The following is a 26,934-nucleotide window of genomic DNA, read 5'->3' on the forward strand; positions in this document are numbered from 1 at the left end:
CAGAGTCTTGCTCTATCGCCCTGGCTGGAATGCGGTGGCACAATCTTGGCTCACTGCAATCTCCATTTCCCAGGTTCAAGCGATTCTCTTGCCTCAGCCTCCTGAGTAGCTGGGACTACAGACATGCACCACCGCGACTGGCTGATTTTTTTCTTTTAACGGCGTTTCCCTCTTGTTGCCCATGCTGGAGTGCAATGGTGCGATCTCTGCTCACTGCAACCTCTGCCTCCTGGGTTCAAGCGATTCTCCTGCCTCAGCCTCCCGAGTAGCTGGGATTATAGGCATGCGCCGCCATGCTTGGCTAATTTTGTATTTTTAGTAGAGGCAAGGTTTCACCATGTTGGCTAGGATGATCTCGAACTCCTGACTTCAGGTGATCCGCCTGCCTTGGCCTTGCGAAGTGCTAGGATTGCAGGCATGAGCCGCCGTGCCCAGCCTCAGATTCTTTTGTTTCTTTTCTTTTCTTTTGGTGTGGTGTGGTTGCGGCTGTTTCCTCCGTTTTAAATCCTACCAACCAATTGCCACAATGGAGGTTCACTTCATGCCACCCTCGCTGCCCCTTTGCTCCCTGAGATCCAGTGGTACGTCAGAGCTCTGGACAAGGGAGAGTAGGGCTCTAGTCACACCTCTCCTGCATTAATGACTGGAAATGAAGATGAACAAATCTTTTAACCTGTTACCTCCTTATCCTAATGTGTGAAATAAAAATCATAATGATGTTCTACCCACTTCATGGGCTATTATGAGAATTCATGAGCATGATTATATGAAAATCTTAAGAACAGCTTCAGCACTACCGTGGCCCTGGTGTTACACCTCATTTTCATAAGTAAGCTCCATTCTTTTCCTCCCTAGGAGCAGTCACTGCCTTCTCAGTTTTCTGTGTCTTCCCCCAGAGCCTTTCTGAACCCAGGAGGCAGAGGTTGTAGTGAGCTGAGATCATACCATTGCACTCCAGCCTGGGCATCAAGANGTGGTGCATGCCTGTAGTCCCAGCTACTCAGGAGGCTGAAGCAAGAGAGTCGCTTGAACCTGGGAAGTGGAGGTTGCAGTGAGCTGAGATTGTGCCACTGCACTCCAGCCTGGGCAATAGAGCAGGAAGATAGATCACATCTGTGATCTCATTCGGAGATCACCATACCCCTTTAACACACCTGGGAGCACTTCCCCATCGGTTGCCAGCCTTGATAGGAGTCTGGGGGTTCACTGTTAGCCTCCCCATTCCATAGCACCCAGAGAGAAACAGGCCCTTTCACTCAATGGACACCCTTGGCCCCAAACCAGCTGGACTTTCCTCTGCAGGGATGCAGAGATTCCACACAGCTAACACTGTTCCTCCCAGATGCCTGATTTCTGTGGTGCTCTGCAGAACCTGTAACCTAGGAACAGAATCTCCTGGACTGGCAGTCAGAGACTGACGCCTTAGACATGAAATGGAACGAGTGGCCGGAGAACCAACTCATATTCCACTCCACCCCCAAGTATCTCTCAGAGAAAGAGTGCGTGGAAGCCTGCAGAAATGAAAAGTTCTGGAGAGAAGTTAGTCATAAAAATATAACTCATGGTCATATTTATTGAGCATCTATTAAGGGTAGGTGACTGTGCAAAGTGTTGCTAGGTTGGTGCAAAATTAAGTGTGGTTTTCACCATTATTTTGTTTGTTTGTTTTTGAGACGGAAGCTCACTCTGTCCCCCAGGCTGGAGTGCAGTGGCGCAATCTTGGCTCACTGAACCTCTGCCTCCCGGGTTCAAGCGATTCCCCTGCCTCAGCTTCCCAAGTACTGGGATTATAGGCATGTGCCACCACACCCGGCTAATTTTTGTATTCTGAGTAGAGACGGGTTTTCACCATGTTGGTCAGCCTGGTCTGGAACTCCTGACCTCAAATGATCCTCCCACCTCAGCCTCCAAAAGTGTTGGGATTACAGGTGTGATCCACCGCGCCTGACGGGTTTTTACCGTTACTTTCAATGGCAAAAACCACAATTACTTTTGCACCTACCTAATAACATCTGTGATCTCATTCTGGGATCACCGTGCCCCTGGCTTGCTGTTGTCCTTGGGTAAGACAGAGCCAAGCTTCTGATCCTCTGTTTCCTAGGGAATAATAATAGTTCACTGCATACAATTGAGAGATCTTTTGAAACTTACTCCCTCCAGAGGTATTCAGATGGGCAGTGATGTTACTACTCTGCGGATTGGGGAATAAAGGCTTCAGAGAGAGCGCGAGTGACTTGATCTGAGGAACTCCAAGGATCTCCGAGGAAGAAGGCAGCCCTGGCCAGCCTCTCCCAGAGCCTGACTGTGGACGCCAGCTCGGAGCTGTCACTCCTCTCTTAGGATACCTCCGCTCAGCAGAAATGCACACCCTCTGTTGGCAGCCTAGATGACAACAGATAGTGGGAAATGTTGCTTTCATCTTCTCCACGCCCGCTGAGAGTTCTCAGTGACTCCCCATTTTCTTCTTCATCAAATCTAAACTCCCCTGCCTGGCTCCCAACAATCTGCGTCGGGTGTCGTCTTCAGTAGACTCCGCCACCATCACCCGTTCCGGGGTGGTTTCTGCCTCTGCGCCTTTCCTTATGTTATCGCCTTATCTGAGGAGCTTTTCTCTCTCCCTGAATCCTATACATTCCTTAAGACCTTCCCAGATGGTTGTAGATTATTTTAGCAGAGAAAGAATCTGGGTCTTCCCATCCCTAGTCTCGAAATATTTCTATTAGCATGGAATTTAGAGACATTTATTCCAGGAAAATGCAAAGATTCATTAGTAATATGCATAGGGGTATGTGCAAAGGTTATTTCTGTTAAGTACCTAATGTATGCCAGACATTGTGCTGAGCTCTTCAAATACATTATGTGATATTAATCATTATTCTACCCTGTAAGGCAGTTATATCACCATTTAAGAGATTGGGAAAGTGAGTTTTAGGATAATTAACTTGTCCAGGGTCCCATAGCTAATGAGAGATTTACTCCAAGAATGTGCTCCCACCTGTGCCTCTGCGAAAAAAGTCATTGATCTTGGGGAGCAGAAAGGCATTGTCTAGATGTTAGAGGAACACATAACAGAGGCAAAGAGAAATGTGTTTTATTATGTCACCACCCATGGCCTAATGGCTGGTTTCCCAATTACAAACTGCTGCCTCTCAACAGCAGAGGCCAGAGTTCCAGCCCCTTTTTAGCAAGAACAAAACAAGGCCTCCTATATGGGCTGCTGGGCCCTGCCACATAAAAACATCAGGAAACCTAAACAGCATTTTCCCTGCTAACCACCCCCTAAGGAGGGCTGCCTAATAGGCTCTTTATGGGTTGGAAAACAGAGTCTTGTTGATAGGAGAGAGAGGCCTCCCCCACAAGTTGGAGGCCTTCAGCTGGAAGGCCTGCTTAAGCCCCCAAATAGCTCAGGAAATTTTTTTTTTTCCTTTCGCTGATTAGCTTTATAAAAAAGCCCGGAGCATTTTTCTTCCCATTGGCTGGCCTTGGTGGTAATGTCCCCAGCAGGCCTGCTATCACGTTGATTGTGGGATGTGCAGCTCTCAGACTGGACAACAGCTGAAAGCAGAGGCCATTAACCCCAGCTAACTGAAAGGGTTCACCGCCAGGAGACTGATTCTGAAATTGAGTCTTTATGATCAATATATGTTTCTCCATTAGTTTCATTTCCTCTGAAGGAAATGGGTAGGGCCATTATGGTTGATATTTACTGACAGGCTTCTCTACTGCCCTCTCTCAGCCTCATGGGGAAGAGGCAAGGGGAGAGGGGGCACGACTTCAGAGATGAGATTGTGCAACTGAACTGCCTAGGCTCTTTGCAAGCCTATTTTACTGGCCTTGGTAATAAAAAGTAGCTGGACTTCCTTGTGTGAAAGTGATAGAATAAATAATTTTATTATGTAGGAAAGGGTGAGCAACTCTACCAGGTACAGAAAAGGGTGACATGAATTTGAGTATTGTTGGAAGGAGTTTGGACACATGGAAAAACTTCCTGAGTGCAAGGGGCATTAAGCAACCCAGAGACATTGCTGGATCTCCTACTTTTAATGTCTGTGAGAAAAGGAAAAAGTTCTTCAAAGGTCAAGGATGGTCTAAGGTACAGTCTCATCAGGCCATAAGGAGGAATGGACAGGATGGTCCTAAGATCCTTTGCAGTCAAAATCGCTGTTGATCACTTATGGTTGCTTTTGAGGACCTCAAAACACTTTATAGATATCACACCTTTCTTTCTCAATCTCTCTGTGGACTTGTAATCACCTCCTTTCTGAAAATTAAAAAATGAAAGCATCAAAGTAAGAAATGACTTCCTTTGGGAAAAAGACACCTACCCATGTTCCAGCTCCTGCAAGTACCTGCTAGAGGCAGCTGTATGTGGCCAGTCCCTGATTTTACTCTAGCCTGCAAGGTTTGGCTGAAATACCACTGCTTCTCCTCCTTGGCTTGTGCAGCTCTTAGCTACTCCTCCAATGCTTCCCCAACACTTATTTGGTCTCTGTCGATTAGAGGTGGGACTGAATTGCATGGCTCTTATTGGCCACCGGTAGCTGAGAGAGTGACTCTATGAGAAACCGAAGCCTCAGCTAACAGACAGTGGTAGATGAGAGGTGCTGTTGTGTGTGAATTCAAGGAATTAGGTTAATTGCTCTGCTAGCATCTTTCATCCCTGGTCACTGGAGTGCCTGGAATCAGGCTGCCTCTGCTCTGCACATGGGGTAGATTCCATTCCTCGAACCAGCCTAAGCCAACAGGAGAGAAAAAGGAAGCATGCTGATTATAGCGTGGGATGGAACTGAAACTTTGCCAAAGAAAAAAAGGTAGAATTCAAGAGGAATGGGTATTTAGCTAAAGCCTATAAGCAAGTCAATTCTGATGCATAGAAAAAAAATGCAGAGGGAAGCTATCCTTTTTAGATTAACAGGATTTGTTGTTTTATAGTCATAAAAGCTCTTTTTTTTTTTTCATGTCTAGACTTGCACCCACAGAGACTAGGTTCAGTTTTATTCACTTTTGTCTTTGGAAGATATGAAGGAAAGCTTCTGCTGATTTAGCTAAGGTAAATGTCAGGGGCACAAGCCCTAAGACAGAGAGGCAGACATTGAAATTCTCAATATCCCTCACTTCCTCTTCTGTCCAGGAGCCCCATTCCAGCCTGGAAGGCACCAAGGGTCTGGAGTAGAGATCCATGATTATGCCTAAAGAAAGGCTTATTGGCCACGTCTTCCTGAGTTTCCAGGGGAGAGCGAGCACTTGCGACTCTTCCCAAGGCTCTGGGCTTACTGCTTCAACACTGGTGAGTGGGACCCTTGCTTTGACCTGAGACTCAAGGATTCCAGCTCATCCAAGTGACTTAGAGGGTGAACGGGAAGAAAGAGTTGGTCCGGCTGCTTGCTCAGACATGACGGGACACAGCAGGTACTTCAGAAGAGGAGTGACAGCTTTTTCATAGGGGTGAGTTCCACCTCAGTGGAGGAAGAAGTTTAGCGGACTAGAAGTGGTTGATCATTAATTAACTGCTCTAGCAACCACTGCCTGAAGGACCGCTGGCTCTCAGCCCATTGGGTTACTGGATGCTTTGTGTCTAGCCCCTATCTCCAACGTGTGAGTCTTTTGGAAGCCTCATGCCTGGGAACCCATGTATGTTTAAGCCCTGGACCTGGAGCCCAGGCTGCTCCTGGGCTGTGATTGTGGCTCCAGTGATTTTACCCTCCCTTTACACAGCTTCATGTGACATAGTCTCATTCTCATGCCATTGCCTGCGGCCACTCTACACATCATTTACTGCTTAGCTTAAGATTGTGGCAGGTTAGGCGTTGTCTGAGGTATGCAGTCTCCTGTATTAGTCACCCAGAGCGGCTGGGGCACTGCTGAAGGGTGATGTCCTTTCACTAGGCTGTGAAGGCTGCCTGTCTTGAGGGAAGAAGCAAAAGGAGAGGGACAGGATAGCAGCTGTAGATACCCAGGGTCCTTCTCAGTGGAATGAGTGGGGGGAGAAGCATCTCCAAGTGATATGGTGGCCTCCATGAGTCAAGAGCGATCATGAACTGCCTTATCTTATTCTGCCAGGAATATAGATGTAGTTGCCAATTAGGAGAAGTGGCATAAGTGATGTAAAATAGGATATAGTAACAAGCATCTTTGCTTGGCTATGACGTGCATTGGACATGTTTTACCTATCCCTAGACTCAGTTGTGCGTCTAGTCTCCCACCACCCACTCATGTCCCCAGCCCCTTCCCCTCAGTAGTCCTATTGACAGGAGTCTGGAGAAGACGCAGCTGTGGGTATAGAAGAGCCCAGACTTCTATTATTAATCTCTGAGAGTAAGCGTTTTTATTTTTTTGAGATGGAGTCTCCCTCTGTCACCCAGGCTGGAGTGCAATGGTGCGATCTCGGCTCACTGCAACCTCTGCCTCTCCGGTTCAAGCGATTCTCCTGCTCAGCCTCCTGAGTAGCTGGGACTACAGGTGCATGCTATCACACCTGGCTAATTTTTGTATTTTAAGTAGAGAATGGGTTTCACCATGTTGGCCAGGACAGTCTCCATCTCTTGACCTCGTAATCCGCCCGCCTCAGCCTCCCAAAGTGCTGGGGTTACAGGCGCGAGCCACTGCGCCCCGCCCAAGGTCAGTGTCTTAATGATCTCTCTGTACTTATTTGGACCTTAAACATGGACCTCAGGTGCTGAATAAATGGCTCTTGACTTGTAGCTGTTGACTTGCGTGCCTGCTGTGCGGCCTGAAACCTCAGTTTCCTCATCTGTAATAGGATAAAAATGACTGGTAGCCTGGGAGCCCTTCTGAGTAGTTCGCTAGATGGGATGATCTTCATGCATCCTTCTCAAGAGAGATTTTTCTAAATCTCAAGCGGCCTTCAGTCCTGCTGCCACATTGCTTAACTGAGAAAGTACAGGGAACAGAGAAGTAGATATCCTGGACCTGATGGCTTCATTTGGTGACTAGATACAGACAGTGTGCTTCCCACCACCATGACCAATGACTCTCCTGTCAAGAGGTCACTCTGTGGAGAAGCAAAAATGCTGTGTCCGTGAGGACTCTCTGGATGGCATGAGGACTCAAATACCATATTGGGGTCAGTTTTGGGTACCAAATCATGTATTTACTCATATATATATAAAATTTTGGGTACCAAATCATCATATATATGATCTATATGTAGATCATATATATGTGTGTGTGTGTATATATATATATATGATCAGCTCACTACAACCTCTGCCTCCCGGTGCAAGCGATTCTCCTGCCTCAGCCTCCCGAGTGGCTGGGATTACAGGCACTCATCACCACGCCCAACTAATTTTTGTATTTTGAGTAGAGACAGGGTTTCACTCTGTTGGCCAGGCTAGTCTCAAACTCCTGACCTCGAGTGATTCGCCCGCCTTGGCCTCCCAAAGTGCTGGGATTACAGGCGTGAGCTACCAGTCTATTTACTCATATATTACAAAACAAAATTAAACATCTGACCCTCCCAAGATTGACAACTACTCAGTATACTTATTTCACTGATTTATGGACTTTTAATCACAGCCTCTAGAACCAGCCCCTGTTACAGAGATGACTTGACTGCTGGCCAGTCAGGGCAGAGCCACCCAGGTGCATGGAGGTTCCTAACAATACTGGCTTCATAAGCTTGTCATGAGGTAGCTTAATCCATTCGTATTAGCTCCATACCTGAGGCTGGGCCATCTATAACGGAAAGACGTTTATTTGGCTCATAGTTATGCAGACTATACGAGAAGCATGACTCCAGCATCTGCTTCTGTCAAGAACCTCAGGAAGCTTCCACTCATGACAGAAGGCAAGGGGAGGAGACATTTTCTGGAGAGAGGAAGGGAGAGAGACTGGGGAGAAGCTGTCAGGCTTTTTTCAACAGCCAGCTCTCATGGAAACAGAGTGAGAACTCACTCCCAGGAGACTGACTCCAAGCCATTCATGAGGAATCCACCTCCGTGATCCAGACGCTTCCCACCAGGCCCCACCTCCAACACTGGAGATCAAATTCCAACATAAGACTTGGCAGGGCCAAGCAAACCACAGCATAAAAGTTTAAAGTCTGAAGTGCCTGGTACATAAAGGCCGTTGATCATGATTGATTCCCTTATCCTTATTTTTCTTCTACAAGAGAGGCAAATAGGTGGAGAGTCACCTGTGTGCCCTCTGTTCTCAAGATGGCCGCCAGCCGCAGGCACTCTGTGGAGTATCCTGTGAGGATGTTGATTACTGATTCAGCGATTCACAGAGTGCAACAAAAAGTTCTGGTATTTCTACCTAAAACTACTTTATGAAAAAGTGTTGCTTTCCAAATATACCTCAAAAGAATACCTCCATCCTCCTTCGTACAACAGTAACCACTGTGTGGCTGGACTCTCCAACCAGGAAAAATAGGAGTTGGCTTCTACGTCAGCTTTTCCATCCCGCAGTTCATTGCCAACTTTATTTTTTTATTTTTTTAGAGATGGGGTTTCGCCATATTGGCCAGGCTGGTCTCGAACTCCTGACCTCAGGTGATCCGCCTGCCTTAGCCTCCCAAAGTGCTGGGATTACAGGTGTGAGCCACCGCACCCAGCTCATTGCCAACTTTTAAGCTGATTTTGAGGGAGGAGAACGAGGCATCTGATTAATTAGGTCATCTTTTAATTGAATTCAAACTGTTAGGTGTAGAAAACTTAATAACTGGTATCCTGGAGGTTGAGAACATTTTAAAACATATAGTTAGTATTAAATGTTTCCAAATTTAAGATCGTCTTAGCTACATGAAGGAAAGATATAATTTAATTTTGGTTGCCTAGGGAGTTTCATCCACTTGAAGGATTACATACTTGACCCTGTGCCTTTTCATTTCCTACAAGAACAAGTCAGTCCTCAGTCACAGGGAAGCAATGCATGGAGCAGGTGCGCTGCCTGCCACCATGAGTATGAGTCCACCAGCAATCAAAGCCAAGGATAATACAGCTCCCAGTAACTAGAAAGCCCAACAAATTAGACTTCTACTTAACTGAATCGGTCTTACTATTTTGAGGGAATATATTTTTCATTCCATTAGCCTACGTATTGTCTCTGGCTTTTTACTGCAGGTGTCAGATATTTGAGTTTTATCAAATGGCAATAAAACAGGGGAGCTCTCCTCTGAAGGCAGACACCCCTAGAGAACCTATCCCCCTGAGTCGAGGATGTCTTAAGTATTTTTTTGACCACAGCATTGAGTGATTTGGGAGCAGAAGGTATTCCTTAGACAAGAAATAGGAACTCAACGGATGGCCCAAAAGAAATGTCTGGATTATAAACAAAGAGAAAAGAAAATGCAGTCAAGCCAACAAAGAACACAATACCTAAGAACAAGACTGCTTATGTCTCTTCAGTGATACCTGGTCTCGCTGTTTGCCTGGAACAATACCAAACTCACTGTCACCATCACCCTCAGCCCCAACTTGTTTCTCCTGCATTTTCATTCAGGGGGTGCCTCTACCACCCACATAAATATTCAACCTGCAGTGCCAGATCAGGCGCAGCTTTATTCAGCCAAGCATCTAAACCTCGTTTTCAGCATCCTCATTGTCACTGCTTCAGTTCAGCCTCTCAGTGTGTTCTTCCCATTGATTGTCAAGGCCTTCTAGTTTCCCAGCATTCAACTACATCTCTCCGAAATTTATCCTTCGATGCAAATAAATCTGATCATGCCTCTCTCTTGCTTAATTTGAGATGAGGTCCAAGCTCTAAAATGGCACATAAGGCCTTCGTGAGCTATCTCCTGCCTACGTTTTTAGGTATCTGCAAAGGCCTTATCTTTACCCTCTTCCAGCTTTACAATTTTGGCTCTAGCATTACCAAACTCGGATTTTCCTGCACATGCAGTGCTGTCTCTTGCCTTCATTCGTTTGCTGATGCCATTCTCTCTACTTCAAATGTCCTTCTCCTTTCCTTTCTTTCTCTATCCAGCTCTTACTTAGCTTTTTTTCTTTCTTTCTTTCTTTTTTTTTTTTGAGATGGAGTTTTGCTTTTGTTGCCCAGGCTGAATTGCAATGGCGCAATCTCAGTTCTCTGCAACCTCCACCTCCCAGGGTCAAGCAGTTCTCCTGCCTCATCCTCCAAGTAGCTGGGATTACAGACACTGGCCATCATGCCCGGCTAATTTTTATATTTTTAGTAGAGACAGCGTTTCACCATGTTGCTCAGGCTGTTCTCAAACTCCTGACCTCCTGTGATCCACCTGCCTTGGCCTCCCAAAGTGCTGGGATTACAGGTGTGAGCCACTGCGCCCAGCCTCTTATTTAGGTTTTATGGTCCAGATCAAGCATCATTTCTTTTAGGAAAGAGCCCGGCCGGGCGTGGTGGCTCACACCTGTAATCCAAGCACTTTGGAGGCTAAGGCGGGCAGAGCACCTGAAGTTGGGAGTTCAAGGCCAGCCTGACCAACATGGTGAAACCCTGTCTATAAAAAAAAAAAAGAAAAAAAAAAAGGAAAGAGCCTTAATCTTTCTCAGCCCACAATCTCCTAGTGTCTCAGTAATTTTTACATAAAGCCTATGGGCCAACCTAAATACCAACAGCTCTGTTTATTTAGTTAGATGTAAACACCTTAATAAGTATTTGTGTCCTGACAGCTTAAGAGTCATGTCAAAACACACACACACACACACACACAACACATTGAAAGAAAAATAGTATTTTTATTCTTTTTTTTTTTGAGACGGAGACAGTCTCGCTCTGTCGCCTAGGCTGGAGTGCAGTGGCCTGATCTTGGCTCACTGCAGCCTCCACTCTCCCGGTTTCAAGCAGTTCTCTGCCTCAGCCTCCCAAGTAGGTGGGATTACAGGTGCACATCACCACGCCCAGCTAATTTTTGTATTTTTAGTAGAGACGGGATTTCACCATCTTAGTTAGGCTAGTCTTGAACTCCTGACCTCGTGATCTACCTGCCTGGACTTCCCAAAGTGCTGGGATTACAGGTGTGAACCACTGCGCCTGGCCTATTCTTAAATAACCACAGCCACTTACTAATGGGTTATATATGTCTGTGGGGCACTGCACAACTGTTCAAGTCTTAGGATCAGAATCAGAGGGGCACTGTCACTCTCATTACCTATTCCACGTGGATTTTCACTGGGTACTTGGTTTTTATTATAATAGTTGCTAAAACTGCAGCTTCGCAAAGATAGGACCTCAAGAATTCAGCCCAGCCTAATACTGTGAACTCTCACTGCCTAAAGCTAGAAGGCGATATGGTGTTCAGCAGATGATGAGTATTGCTATGTTTCCCTTATAACATTTAAAATATCCAGTGGCACCTCTTTGAGTTTGCTGTGGTATTCTGACCTAGAGTAGCTTGGGGTACAATTTGAGAGCCTCAGGCTTGGAAACTTGCCACTGCGGAGCTGGACGCACCGTGAGCTCTCTTAGCGCCCTGCACGTCTCTGTCATGGCCCTTGGCAGATTGCATTGTAAGAAGATGCATGTGTGTCTGATTCTCTCTAAGACTGTCTACATGCCGGGACCATGCTTCCTCCTCCTTTTACATCCCGTGATGATTCAGGGGCTTTGTCTTTGGTTTTCATTTAGTTTCCTGGTAAGGGTTCCTTAGGAGGAGAAGAAAAAAGAGAGTAGACCAACTCAAATGCCCATCGACGATAGACTGGACAGGGAAAACGTGGCACATATACACCATGGAATATTATGCAGCCATCAAAAACGATGAGTTTGTGTCCTTTGTAGGGACATGGATGAACCTGGAAACCATCATTCTCAGCAAACTGACAGAGGAGCAGAAGATCAAACACCGCATGTTCTCACTCATAGGCGGGTGTTGGAACGATGAGAGCACAGGGACAAAGGGAGGGGAGCACTACACACTGGGGTCAGTTGGGGGGAAATAGGGGAGGGACGGTGGGGGGCGGGGAGCTGGGGAGAGATAGCAAGGGGAGAGATGCCAGATGTAGGTGTTGGGGAGGAAGGCAGCAAATCACACTGCCACGTGTGTACCTATGCAACAATCTTGCATGTTCTTCACATGTACCCCAAAACCTAAAATACAATAAAATAAATAAATGGGGAAAAAAAAAAGAAAAAAAAGAGTAGAAGAAAAAGAAAGAGGGAGAGGAGGGAGGGAAAGAAGGAAGGAAGAAAGCGAGAGAGGGAAGGAGGAAAAGGAGGGGGGAAGGCAGGAAGAAGGATGCTGCTTTGTCTCAGGCAGACTAATGGGAAAGCCATTTCTCCTTGCCAACCTCCTTCAAGGGCATGAGAGGTTTCTCCGTGCCTCTGGGGCCAGGCCAACCTTGAATTCAAAAATCCTCAGTGCTGAGGGTACAAAGTAGGAAGAATCCCCCCACCCCCCAGGGCTGCAAGGCCTTTGGTGGGCTGCTGGCACCTCCCCTGTGGGAAGGACCACTGCTCCCCTGTTTTTTTTAATCAGCCATTATGTTTCTCTTCTTTGTGCGGTTCTTCTCCATCCTTAGTGGGCACAAGAGTTTTTACACTATTTCTTTTTCATATTCTGCTACAAATGAACCCTACACATTATTGGAAAGGTTAGGGCTAGGATCAGAAGTCAAATTTAGGTTCACACATGATAAAACTTCAACAATTCACATTTCACTAGCTCTAACCAGAAAGGTGCTATTGAAATCATTGATTGCTGTCATTTGTTGCTATAATCCAATGGGTGCATTTTAGTTTAAAAGGATATGCCTCCTTTATCTCCTCGAGGTCTCAGACAGTCTCTGAGTAAACTCTCTGCCAACTCCTGAGTCACTCTGAGGGTAGCAGATGCGCAGGCCCAGACTGGGGTTTGCGGTGCACCCCGCATACTCCCACTTGCCCTTGGCATTGGCCCCATGGGTGGACCATGGAGGTGGGTGCTCTATGGCAACAGTTTTCCTTCAGCAGAGTGGAGAGGGGGAGACTTGTTCTGCCGTGCCCATGTTCAGTCTTTTCTGTGGGCAGAGTTATGGGAACATGCTTAGCCCAAATCGGTGCCAGCCTGGCAGTGGGTGAAGGGCCAGCAAGGTTTGTGTGTGGCTCACGACCTTAGGGAAAATGAGATTTTACTCCTGCAACCTCCTGCCTGGAGAATTGTACACCCCTGTTTCAGATAGGTAAGAACTTTCTTGAAGCTTTCAAAAATGAAAATAAAAACTTTAAAATACACGGCTGCCAGAAAGTCCTTCCTGGTAGCTAACTTGAGCGCTTTGTGCTTATTTTATGTTGGCCACCTCCCCCCCCCCCCCCCCCCCCGCCCCCCGGAAGCATGTGCACCTGATACGACAACCTTCCACCAAACCGGGGACCTCTTAGATCTCGGCTTTTCAGAACAAAGACTTTGGATTTCCTTAGCCTTTCATCATCATCTTATCACCCAAACCTTTCATTATCTTTTTCAGCTTTTACTTTGAACTCTTTCCAAAACTTGTCTTTTGAGTTAGAGGACCATAACTTAATTAGATCTTTCATTTCCAGAGGATACTCCTAGTGCCTCGGAAGAAATAAATTCAATTTCAGTTGGATACATTTCATTGGGGGAAGGGTGTAGAAAAAAAGAAATTGGATTCTTTATATAAATAGCACATTGTCTGGTGCCACAAATCAGTTTTCCTTTTCCCAGTTGTTTTTGGAACAATGGGTCCTTTTTTGATGACTTTAATTCCTCAGAGATTCTAACCTCTAAAAGGTCAGGATTTGTGTTCTTTTGTGGGTACACGGCTTCTATACTGAAAATAAGCACGATGTGTGGCCTCTAATTGTCTGGTAAGTCATGAGGAAACAGAAAAGGCTGCAACCTTGTCTGCCCAGACAAGCAGCAGTTAAGCACCTTGTCAAAGCGTGGGAATGAGCGTGTGTGGGTGTCTGTGCTTCTAGCCTTTTCTGCACCAGCTGTTCCAAGGGGAGCAGACGGAGCTGTCTTGCTTCTCCGTAACTTCGTCTCCCTGTAAGTAAACTTGTCTTTTACAATGCTGTTCTCATTAGCTGTGTAGACTTCCCCATACTGATCATTTGGTATCTGTGCAGAGACTTTCATGGGGGAAGGGACAGTCTTTAGCTTGTCTTAAAACCATCTCTCTGTGGAGCAGAACAACAGACGCTATCCTTTGCTCAGCCATCGCCCCAGCCAGGCTGCTTAAAGCATATTTCGTCACTTCTTTCCACCTGAGTTTTGCCTTGTGTCAAATGAAGAAGTTGGGATCTCTGAGGTCCCTTCCAATCCAACCCTGTGATTCCCACAGCATCGGTCATCTAATTGTTCCATAGAAGGGTAGGGCAAGGAAGGAGGGGTGGGTTTAGCAGCCAGTTGGGGAAAGGATGCTTGCAGAGAGCGTCAGTGTAACTCAGATTCCCGCTCATCTCTTCTCCCTCCCAAGGATCTTGAATCAACCTAGTGTGAAGGGACAAGAAAGAGCACCTATTGATCACCCATGATAGGTCAGATGGTGTCCAAGGCTTCTTCTCTACACTGGCTCATTTAATCTTTACATCTCACTATAGAATAGATCTACCAGGTGTTTTCCACCTCAGCAACCACCACATGCCCCATCCACCCCACCCAGATATGTCTACACCCTCAGATTTCACTTGAAATGTTCCATTCTTAGTGCTCCTTCCTCAGCCACTCAGACCAGGTTAGAACCCCCTGTCCTATGTTCTTATGTTCCCTATGCTTTCCCTCCATTACACTTAACACCAATGTAATTAAATAATTATCTGCATAATTAATATTAACCTGCCTACTCGACAGAAAACTCCTTTAGGGCAGGGATCATGTAAGTCTTGTTCATTACTGTATTCCTAGAGCCTAGCACAGTGTTGGCAAAATAGTTGAGATTCAGTAGACATTTGCTAAATAAATGTAAGCGTGAATGCATGAATGAATGAAACGATGGATGAATAGCAAAGCTGGATACAAATCCAGAACTATCTGGCTCTTGGAGACCTGTGTATAATTTCAAAAGAGCTCCATTTGTAAGCTTGTACACTGGGTCTCACTGCTATGACCAGCCTGCGGATACTTAGCCACTGTTAGTCATGCTTTGGGTTGTTTCTCCAGAAGTGGGAATGATAGCTGCACTGCTCTGGCCATTCCCTTTCACCCAGTGATCCTTGTCCCCAAAGATGTCTGTAAAATACTCGGAGATGATGGATCCAGCCTGGTGGTGGTTGGAAGTGGGTGGTGGGAGGCAGTGAACTGATCCAAACCAATTGTCTTTGTGAGCATTTAGCCCTATGTCATCATAATAATCAGCAGCAGCCTGGGCAACATAATGAGACCCTGTCTCTACAAAAATTAAAAAAATTAGCCAAATATGGTGGCATGCATTTGTAGTCCCAGCTACTTGGGAGGCATAGGCAGGAGGATTGCTTGAGTGCAGGAGGTCGAGGCTGCAGTGAGCCATAATCACATCAGTGCACTCCAGCCTGGGTGACAGAGTGAGACCCAGTCTCCCAAAAAAAAAGAAAAGAAAAAAGAAAACCATCAGCACCACTTCTAATACATTCTGCCAAAGGGGCTGAAAACAAGAATCTGCTCTGTCGGGGATCTGGGTCAGTAAGAACGAGTGGGTGAAGAGGAAGGAGGAAAAACCAAGACATGGCAACCTTTAGAGAAGGAGAAATAAAACTCTAATGTGGAAACTGCTGAAAATAGACTGCCTGGGCTGTCAGACTGCATGCAAATCTGATGCTAATTACATGGAAATTAATTATAAGTCCTAACTTCCATATGCCTCGATATGACCCTTGGGGGAAAACCTGTGGCAGGTGTCTACCCCCCACCACAGAGGAGTGAGTGGAACACGGGCTTTGATGTCACCTCCTTCACACTCGGCTCTTGCCTCTGCAGTGAGGAAGGCTGAGAGGAGCCTAAAAATACTAACAATAGAAATTTGATTTCTTCTTTCAGACAAAAAGCCTTGGCATCCACGGGAGGAAGAAGTGTTCAGGCAGCATGTGACTGGTTGGTATGAGATAAACAAATTGAGAAAATAGTGTATGATTAACTGAGTGCATGTGGATGAGTGGGGAGGTGCAGACTTTCTCTAATGGACCCTTCCAGAAGAGACAGGAGCCAAAAGACTGTATCAAGCTCATTTATCAAGTCAGTTGCCTCCTCTGCTCTAGCCCCAGGGCATGTTTCTCCTTGGAGCTGTTTAAAGAAAATTCTAATTCCCAGATAGAGCCCCCCTCATAAGTTCTGCCCCCATCTAGTCACTTGGAGATTCACTTTAGGTGTATGGATATTGGGCAAATCAATTTAGAAAAGTACCCTACTTACCTTCCAGGGTATCCCTACCCAGGCTGGACCCCACAAGGTTACCATTCTGGGAGCTTCCCTTGTCTTTGGAGGGACCTGGGCTTAATTATAGGCTGACCGGAGGGACAGGCTGGGTTGGTCCTAGTGGATTGGGAAAGGATTTGAAGTTGATCCAAGCATGCTTCTTGGAGAGTGGTTTTAGGACTTTCTTAGGGAGTTGTAGGATGAGTAGGCAATATGACAAGAAGGAAGACAGAAGTTGCTGCATCTGAGAGTTAGTTATGAAGTGTGTTTCCAGAAGTAGATTTTTAAATCATGAATGAAAACTCTTCCCTGCGCTGTGCCGAGGGTTTGGAGCACATGGAGGGTGGATCTGTCTCTCAGTTCTTTTTTCTCTCCCATTATTCTCAAGCGACATCTTGCTGGCTCACTTCTGTCTTACAGGTTATTCTCCCACGTCGGTGACCCCTTCCTGGATGACCCCCTGCCCCGGGAGTACGTGCTCTACCTCCGTCCCACCGGCCCCTTAGCACAGAAGCTGTCGGACTTCTGGCAGCAGTCGAAACAGATCTGCGGGAAGAACAAGGCACACAACATCTTCCCCCACATCACACTCTGCCAGTTCTTTATGGTGAGCAGCAGCGCCCCCACCCCTGGGAAACTCGGCTCCCAGGATCCCAGCCAGCCCTTTAGACCTGGAACAAAGCTGGAGCCTTGCAGAAAGATGGAAGGAATAGTCATGGGCTCCCAGAGCTGGAGGGACCTTCAAGGGATCAGTGAGCGCCACAATGAGCACCTCACCCCAACGCTGCCTACTTTTATCTGCTGAGGCCCAGGAGCACCCCAGGATAGGGCAGCACCATGATTGCAACACTCTGTGAGAGACGCAGTGGTCTGGCTGCTGGAAGAGAATCACTGATCTAGCTTCACCCCTGTTTGCTGTTTCCCTGCTCACTCTTGCAACAAGCAGAGTAAGAGCTAAGAGCGGGGAACAAAACGGGAGTCTACAGACAGGGAAAGCCATTTCCTGTCTATAGGTTTTTTTCCTACAATATCTTTCTAGAGAAAGCAAAGATATTTACCTGCCATTGTTACCTAGTCTATAATCCTAGATGTCAAAAAGCTTATGTACTGACAATCTTTTTTTGAGAAAGTCTAGCTCTGTCACCCAGGATGGAGTTCATTGGCATGATCTCGGCTTACTGCAACCTCCGTCTCTCAGGTTCAGGCAATTCTCCTGCCTCAGCCTCCCAAGTAGCTGGGATTACAGGCATGCACCACCATGCTCGGCTAATTTTTGTATTTGTTTCACCATGTTGGCCAGGCTGGTCTTGAACTCCTGACCTCAAGTGATGTGGCTGCCTCGGCCTCCCAAAGTGCTGGGATTACAGGCGTGAACCACTGCACCCAGCCTCTACTGACCAAATATAATCCCCCTCTCTATCACACATGTAAATACATTTTGTCTACTTTAGCTCTCTGTGGTAATAGAGAAGAGTTGATTTATCTCCATATATTCAAGATAAAACAAAGTGATAGCATTTTAAAACATTTTTACAAAAACTATTTTGCTTTTTTCCCCCAGATATATTCTCTCTTTTTTTCTCTCTCTCAGGTAATAATATGTTCCTAACACCTTCTCTTTTACCATTCACTCTGAAAATTAAAGTGACTATCATTTCCTCTTAGTCATCCCAGGATCTTTCTCAAAATGCTCCAGAGTTTGAGAGACATGTATTTTTTTTTCCAATGCTCTCAGGAAGGTAGGAGGGTGATGTCACAGCTCTCCGGGACTCATTCTTCCCAACTGTCATGAGGGTGGATGTAGAGTCAACTTCTGATCGTCTAAGAGGAAAAGAAAAGGCACAGATGATACAAAACAGTAGAAAACGCGCAGCTTCTGCTGGGATGCTGTGCTCTCTCCTGTCACTGTCCTTCATTCATTTATTTATTTCACAAGCAAGGAGAACTTTGATTTTTTTTTTCGTTTTTCTTTCTTTAATTGAGACAGAGTCTCACTCTGTCACCCAAACTGGAGTCCAGTGGCGTGATCTCGGCTCACTGCAACCTCTGCCTCCCAGGTTCAAGCGATTCTCCTGCCTCAGCCTCCCGAGTGGCTGGGATTATAGGCATCCACCACATTGAGCTAATTTTTGTATTTTTAGTACAGATGGGGTTTCACCATGTTGGCCAGGCTGGCCTCGAACTCCAGACTTCAAGTCATCCACTCACTTCGGCCTCCCAAAGTGCTGGGATTACAGGCATGAGCCAACGTGCCCAGCCTGATTATTTTCTAATTGATAAAAATCGTATACCTTTATGGTGTATACCATGATGGTTGAATATATGTAAGGATGTGGAGTGCCTAAATCAAGCTAATTATGATTAGCTATAGTCACTATTCTGTACAATAGGTCTTTTGAACTTATTTCTCCTCTCTAACTGAAGTTTTGCGTCCTTTGATTAACATCTCCCCAATCTTGCTCCACTCTCTTGCTTTCTGCTCGACCAGTCCTACGGCATTTTGGCTGTGTTCACAGGGGTCACTTCAGAGCAAGGAAAGGAGGGAAGAGGTCATGCGTTCCCCATGTTCATCCACCAGTTGGGTAATCTGTGTCTGAATAATTGGGAGACTGCAGTTCCTCTCTCCCGCCACAGACAGGGGTGATGGTTAATAATTGCATTATCAGCCTCCTCTAGTCTCTGGGGAGAGGATACCAACGTTAAGTAGCAGCAGACCTCCATCTCCCCTTGTCTCTGAGTGAAGACTGCCTGTTTTCCCTGCCAGTGCGAGGACAGCAAGGTGGATGCCCTGGGGGAAGCCCTGCAGACCACTGTCAGTCGCTGGAAATGTAAGTTCTCGGCCCCGCTGCCCCTGGAGCTCTATACGTCCTCCAACTTCATCGGCCTCTTTGTAAAGGAAGACAGTGCGGAGGTCCTCAAGAAGTTTGCTGCTGACTTTGCTGCAGAGGCTGCATCCAAAACCGGTGAGCCAACAGCTGCCAGCCCAGCCCTGGGCCCTGTCAATCAAAGAGTTGGAAAGGAAAAAGGATAGGAAATGGTGGTGGAGGAGCAGGATGGGGTTAGGAGGTGGAAGGCCCTGCAGGAATGGGCACGTGTGACAAAAACCAGAGCCTTTTCCTGCAACCCCACACCTTTTTCCTCCCTTGTAAAATGTTCACTTCTCTTCTGCTAATCTTTGGAGAGACAGACTGTCTAAGGCTTCTTCCCTAACACCCAAGGTGAAGTTTCACAAATGACTTCCACACTGAACTAGAAACATATTCCTTTGTAGCATACCATCTCCTCCTAATTCAAAATTAAAGAACCATCCTTTCTCCCTCCCAAGCTCCCGCCCACATAGATGTTTATCTGGGTCTCACTGTTCACCCCACGAGAGTCCAATCTTTTCTCAGTGGGTTAGAGGAGACTGGAAGCACTTCTATATTGCATCACAATAAAATCCACTGAGCCAATACCCTTCAAACTTGCTGAAAACCATTAGACAGGATCCTAAGCCTCCATAGTCTGTTAAAAAATGTAATCCTGTCCAAATGTCTCCTGCTCTTCTCATGGGAGCTCTTAGTTTAGGCCAGCTGAGATTTTCTGCCAAAGGAATTAGCTTAAAGGCGTGATCGAGGCAGGAGACACACCGGAGGTGACGAGGAACAAGTGTGCAAAGCTTTCCTGTCTGACTACAGGTGTGGACAAGCTCACTTAGCTTAATGACAGCAGGGAAACAGACACGATCTGGTAGGGGGACAGGCTTTGTCGACTCGCTCCAGAATGCAATCACAATCGCCAGGTACTGGTCACCTACTATGAGGATTCCTTCTACATGAGGACTGCCACAGAGAAGAGAATAAGAGGCGGTTTCTCCTGGCCAGGCCCTGTGTAACATCAGCTCTGAAAAGAGAAAACGGGTGGCTCCCCCTTCATGGAAGGAAAGAAACTCGCCCTGGGAAGATGTTGATCAGGACAACATAGGAAAGGCCTGCAGGCGGACGGGTGGCAGGAGCACAGGCAGGCATGAGAGGGTGTGAGCAGAGGACAGTGGGGAGGCTGCCCTGACTGGAATGGACGGTCCAGGGTGCGCAATGGAAGCCAAGTGCTGAGTGCAAAGCTGGAAGAGACCTAGAACTTCTCTACCCCTAATTTTTTTTTTTTTTTTTTTTTTTTTTTTTTTTTTTTTTTTTTTTTTTTTTTGAGACGGAGTTTCACCCTTCTTGCCCAGGCTGGAATGCAATGGTGCCATCTTGGCTCACTGCAACCTTGGTCTCCTGGGTTCAAGCGATTCTCTTGCCTCAGCCTCTTCAGTAGCTGGGACTACAGGCGCATGCCACCATGCTCGGCTAATTTTTTGTATTTTTAGTAGCGACGGGGTTTCACCGTGTTAGCCAGGATGGTCTTGATCTCCTGACCTTGTGATCTGTCTGCCTTGGCCTCCCAAAGTGCTGGGATTACAGGTGTGAGCTACAGCACCTGGCCCCCTACCCCTTAGTTTATGGAGTGCCAGAGAAGGGGAAGACCTGAGCAGAGCCACACAGTTTGCTCCTTAGTCTCTTGGCCTTTGGCCTATACCTCACCTGCCATTGTTCCCTGCTGCTATTTTCATCGCCAGCTCAGGCCCTTTGTTCCATATTCCTCTTTACCAGAAAAGCCCCACTCAGGGCTTGGACCTGTGCGTCTGATCGTGGCTCAGCATCACTGCAGGAGCACAGTGCTCTCAGAAGGAACAAGGACCGTACGACACCTCTGTACTTGGGGAGGGGGCCTCTTTACACTCCCCAACCCCCAGTCCCAGCTCTTCCTTTCCCCTGGCGACAGGACTAGTCTCTGGGTCCTGACTTCAGTGAAGCCTGACATTTCATAGGAGCTTAATATTTCAGAGAAAGAGCATAACAGAGAGGCAAATTATTTCCTGTTCTTAGCCCTCAATCTCAAGGAAATGGCTTTTACTCATCCCACAGTAGTTATTGTCAGAACCACTAAATCCCCACAAGAACCAAAACTAATGTCAAAGCCACACAACCCAAATCCTTTGCAAATGAGAAAAGCAAGTCTCAGCTAGGGCCGCAGCAGATTCTTAGAGTGCATACCGAGTGAGAAGCAGCCGAAGCCCCAGCCTTCCCAGTGGGATGCAGGACTCCAAGATCCTGCTGTCATGAACTTGGCGGGCTTCGTTTCTCTGCCTTTGTGTGGCCCCCTGGTGGGGAGCTGGAGAACTGGGTGACCATGTACAGCTTAGCTGGTCCAGCTCCTCGTTACCTGGCGTGGAAAGCCGGCCACTGTGTCTTTGCCCTGGAACTTATACCTTGGTGTTCTCCAGCTGTTAGCAGGCCTGGATATCATCAAGTAGATTTAGTGTCGTCCTCCATTCGAAGTGGTCAAAGGAGATTCATTCGTGTGCATTTATTCATTTAACAAGTACTGAAAACTTGCATGATACGCTGAGTAAGGATACAATGTGAGCAAGAGCCAAGAACCTTGTCTCACGGGACTTACACCAAAGAAGGCAATGCAGTATTTTAAAAAAGTACTTAAAACCAAAATGCCCAAATGCCCAAATTCTAGTTCTATCTTGGACCACTAATTCTCTGTGTGACTTGACCGAGCCCCTTAAATTCTCAAATTCCCTAATTTCTTCTAGTTGCAATTTCTTCATTATTCTAGCTTGTACAGTAGATGATTCTCCCTCATTGGAAATACAAAAGAGGCAGCCAGGCACCGTGGCTCATGCCTGTAATCCCAGCACTTTGGAAGGCTGAGGCAGGTGGANAAAAAAAAAACTACATCATAGCCAGGCATGGTGGCTGCCACCTATAATCCCAGCACTTTGGGAGGCTGAAGCAGGAGTATTGCTTGAGACCCAGAGTCCCATAGCAGTCTAGGCAGCACAGCAAGACTGTATCCCTACACACCCACGAAAGACCTCATCGTTTGTTAAAAATGTGTCTTCCAACCTTCCAACTTTACATTTATTCAGCAATTCTTCTATTCGTTACCCAATTTATCAACAGCCAAAGAACTGATATTTTTGTGAGTTTATATAGCCTTTTAACATCTCCTCTAGACTTAACTTTTTTAAAAAAAAGATCTGATGGTTTTCTAAGTTAAGAACAAAAGAAAAAATAAAAAAATGAAAAACAGTTAGAACCCCAGGGCTGAGGCCAGGCAAGCTTATTCTTTTAGAAGCGGTAGAGAAGAGCCAACCCGTGAGTCAGAAGTTCAGGGCTAGGCATGGTGCCCTGTGAGTGTCACGGGCATGCAGCCTTGTCTGAGTCTGCTGATGGGAACATGATGTCCTCCTTTTGAGTCATTTGATGCAGGTTTCTGTAAGATGCCTTGAGCAGACTGGGCCTGATCTCACTTAAGAATTCTGACATCTCCTAGAGTCACTTAGAGCGAGCCCTGAAGATGACAAGGGAGGTGTGGCTGGCTGGACTCCTTCTGAGGGCAGAATAAAATTAAATTAAATTAAAAAGTAAAGGGTTGCATGCAGATGGCTCTGAGAAGTCACCTTTCTAAGAGAAGGAAGGTGGCAGTGGAATTTTACAAGGAATATCCCTAATCAACACTGCCCTCCAGTTAACTCAAAGGGTAATTGCTTTTCTGCGTGACCCACATTCGGCTCAATTGGCATGGAAGGAAAAAGGCAGCAAGCGCTCACATGAATTATTTTCTAAAAATAGCTTGGCCTCTTTTATCTCTTATTTGTAAAAGTTCATTTATTACCATTCGTTCTGATAAAGCTCTCCTCGGCCCCTTTGGACTAGACTTCTCCCCTGAGGTCTTTCAGTTCTACCTGAGCCGAAAGACCTCACGGGAGTCCACACAGGTAACCCTCTTCTTGCCTTCCTTCAACCTGTCCCCAGGAGGCAGTTTTGATTGATTTTCCAGTGAGGGAACAGATGTCCAGAGAAGGAGAGTGGTTTAGGCAAGGACACGCCGACAAGGCACCGTGATGCTTAGGAAAACTCCAAGGCCTCATCCCTCTGCTGTGTAGACTCTCACTTGATTTAGACATGCAAATGCCCATTTGTATTTCACATAGGCTTTTCCCACTGAGTGATTACATTGGGCCATGCCAGTTTCATATACCAACCAACAGAAATCCAGAGGAAGGACAGGGTGATACAAAAAGCATCAATTTTGGAGTCTAGCACACTTGGCTTGGAATTCTGGCTCCATCATTTTGGAAGGGTTAAATTCACTTTGACTACTTGTATAAATCTCCAGTCCTTAGTTTTCTCATCTGTAAAATGGTGACAGTGTTTTTCTAGATGGTCACAAAGATTAAATAAGAAGCTATGTGGAAAGGCTCTAATGTAATACCCAGCACCAGGTGGGCGCAACAGCAACAAAACACTGCTTCAGCTATTATTGTGCGTGAGAATAAAAAGGGCTCCGAAGACAGTTCAGCTCCTGTAATCACACAGGGCTGCGGCCGCCATTCATTCAGCAAACTGAGTTCTGTCTCAATGTAGAAAGGGAAGAAAGACATACCTGAGGTGGACTCAAGAGTTCTTACAAGTACAGGCCAGGCGCAGTGGCTCATGCCTGTCCCGACACTTTGGGAGGCCAGGGCGGGTGGATCACCTGAGGTCAGGAGTTCGAAACCAGCCTAGCCAACACAGTGAAACCTCATCTCTACTAAAAAGACAAAAGTTAGCCAGGCGTGGTGGTACACGCCTGTAGTCTCAGCTACTCGGGAGGCTGAGGCAGGAGAATCACTTGAACCCAGTAGGCGGAGGTTGCAGTGAGCCGAGATTGCACCAGTGTACTCCAGCCTGGACGACAGAGTGAGACTCTGTCTCAAAAAAGAAAGGAAGAAAGAAAGAAAATACAAAAGAGACACGGCATGGTGGTTCACACCTGTCCTCCCAGCTACTCAGGAAGCTGAGGGGGGAGCATCACTTGAGCCCAGGAGGTTGAGGCTGCAGCGAGCCATGATCATGCCACTGCACTGTAGCCTGGGCAACAGAGCAAGACCCTGTCTAAAAAAAAAAAAAAAAAAAAAAAAAAGGGATAAAGGAGAAATAAAAGCCATTCTCTCATGTAGGTAGGGTTGTCTTGTTTTGTCTCTTGGGGTATCTTAGAATAACATTCTCTATACTTTAAACCAGTATTTCTCAACTAAGGGTGATTTTGCCTCCCAGGGTACATTTGGCAATTTCTGAGGTCATTTTCAGTTGTCAAAACTACTGGCATCTTGTGGGTAGAGGCCAGGGATGCCATTAAACACTCTGTAATGCACAAGACAGCCCCCCACAAAAAATAATTATTCAAGCCAAAATGCTGTTGAGAGAAACCTGGCATTAAACTTTGAAAACACCCATCTTTTCCCCTCATTTATCCATCAATCTCACCCAGAAGTTAAGAGACCTGATTCAAAAATGAAGGCAGTGCATCCTTGGGAGTCATGCAGTTATGAAACATGCTCTGTATTTCCACACAAATTATTTCATCGCCGTAGGTCACGGTGCCCTCGTCTGAATGGTGGGGCTGGTGGTGATCAAGTGGAATGGTTGTGAGAAGGACTTAACTAAAAGAGCTGCCCGCAGCCAACCCGTAGCTCCCAGAGGAAAGCTGTGCGGTGGCTCTTTATCTCTTGAATATTGTCTTGATTTGGAATCTCTTGCCATCCCCTTACCCCCTTACTCTACTGCTGTGAAGGAGAGAAACATCTTTTGTCTTCTTTGTCACGTGGGAAGCAGAATTTCTCAGGGCACCTTTCTATCCCCTTCCTTAAGTCTTCACCATTGCTATGATCACCACCTTCTGACTCCTGATTTTTTCTTCCTTTTTCCAGAAGTGCATGTGGAACCTCATAAGAAGCAGCTGCATGTGACCTTGGCTTACCACTTCCAGGCCAGCCACCTACCCACCCTAGAGAAACTGGCCCAGAACATTGACGTCAAGCTAGGGTGTGACTGGGTGGCTACCATATTTTCTCGGGATATCCGATTTGCTAACCATGAGGTAATGTTTCACTGTGGTTCCAGATGCTACCAGGTGCAGGGATGCGATCAGAATCAGCAGCTCACTGCTGCAGGGAGATGGGTACCTATAGGGGGAAAATGGAGCGAGCGCCTAACAAGGCAGTCTGTTGGCCCAGCCTCTGCCCGCCTCACTGGGCAGCTTCCAGAATGCCTCCTTCCTCTCTGGGTCACAAGTGGTTCATCTGGGTTACATCCCCATAGTCCTGTCTGCCCTGCCAATCTTACTGCAGCAAAGAAGAATTGAAATGCGGCTGGGTGAGGTGGCTCACGCCTGTAATCCCAGCACTTTGGGAGGCCGAGGTGGGTGGATCACGAGGTCAGGAGTTCAAGTCCAGACTGGCCAATGTGGTGAAACCCCGTCTCTACCAAAAAAATACAAAAATTAGCTGGGCATGGTGGCTCGTGCCTGTAATCCCAGGTACTTGGAAGGCTGAGGTAGGAGAATTGCTTGATCTGGGACCTGGGAGGCAGGGGTTGCAGTGACTGCACCACTGCAGTGACACAGGTGTGCTACTGCACTCCAGCCTGGGCTACAGAGCGAAATTCCATCTCAAAAAAAAAAAAAGATGAAAAAAAAAAAAAAAAAAAAAAAAAAAAAAAAAAAAAAGATGAAATGGGAGAGAATAAATAAATAATATATTGGAAAATTTTGAATATTATATAAATTTATGTTGTTAATGAAAGATACCAGTCTAACCTTAAGTGAGTTGAAGAACACATTTAAAAAAAAAAAAAAAAAACTTGCAAAGACATAATCAACAGATATTTGCTGTGTATCTGTATCATGCAAAGTACCTTGGAGCATACTGGAATTTTAAAATGTGGTCCTGTCTTCAAAGAGCTTTGAGGACAGACACATATGAAAAGAAAACTCAGGCCACCTACTGTGGGAGTTTGTGCACATCCCAGTGGGAAGCCTGAGTGGGACAACTGAGTTCCATCACAAGGAGAAAGACTAATATCCTTCTTTTGAGGGAATCAACATTGCCTTCCAGACAAGTATGTAACATCTTGGAAGCATAATACTGTCTTTTTTTTTCTTTTTCTTTTTTTTTAAAGACAAAGTTTCACTCTTGTTGTCCAGGCAGGAGTGCAGTGGCACAGTCTCAGCTCACTGCAACCTCTGCCTCCTGGGTTCAAGCGATTCTTCCACCTCAGCCTCCCAAGTAGCCAGGATTACAGGCGCCCACCAGTAGAGAGAATTTTAAGTTTTAAGAGTTTTAAGCACAGGGAAGGAAGAGTTCGAGCTCCTAAAACATGACTTGTTTGGGCTGTGGGTTCCTTGAGTGTTAAGATTTAGTGTGCTGCAGTGGATTTGAGATCCCTAGCTCCTAGGCACAGAATACTCAGCCTGTGCTTAATTTGAGATGTGCCCAGGTATGCCACCCACCACTGATCTGCTTTATTTTTATTTTCTTTCTTTTTTTTCTTGAGGTGGACTTTCCCTCTTTCACCCAGGCTAGAGTGCAGTGACATAATCTCAGCTTACCACAACCTCTGCCTCCTGGGTTCAAGAGATTCTCCTGCCTCAGCCTCCTGAGCAGCTGGGATTATAGGCTCCCACCACCATGCCTGGCTAATTTTTGTATTTTTAGTAGACACTGGGTTTCACCATGTTGGCCAAGCTGGTCTCAAACTCCCGACCTCAAGTTATCTGCTCGTCTCGGCCTCCCGAAGTGCTGGGAT

General features: G+C 46.4%; 1 protein-coding gene across 3 annotated transcripts in view; it reads left to right on the top strand.

Moving 5' to 3' along the window:
* UBASH3B (ubiquitin associated and SH3 domain containing B) overlaps positions 1 to 26,934 on the top strand; it is a 168,318-nt gene that overhangs the window by 112,801 nt on the left and 28,583 nt on the right. For 2 of the 3 annotated variants that reach the window (XM_017523573.2, XM_017523574.2), the window contains exons 2-5: positions 15,896 to 15,953; positions 16,691 to 16,877; positions 19,035 to 19,233; positions 25,059 to 25,228. In XM_017523573.2, the coding sequence (XP_017379062.1) occupies positions 15,896 to 15,953; positions 16,691 to 16,877; positions 19,035 to 19,233; positions 25,059 to 25,228 (614 nt within the window). The remainder of the gene's footprint in view (positions 1 to 15,895; positions 15,954 to 16,690; positions 16,878 to 19,034; positions 19,234 to 25,058; positions 25,229 to 26,934) is intronic. The other variant, XM_017523572.2, reaches the window with a different exon arrangement.

This window comes from Cebus imitator, unplaced genomic scaffold (genome assembly GCF_001604975.1).
Source record: "Cebus imitator isolate Cc_AM_T3 unplaced genomic scaffold, Cebus_imitator-1.0 Scaffold28, whole genome shotgun sequence".
Lineage (NCBI taxonomy): Eukaryota > Metazoa > Chordata > Mammalia > Primates > Cebidae > Cebus > Cebus imitator.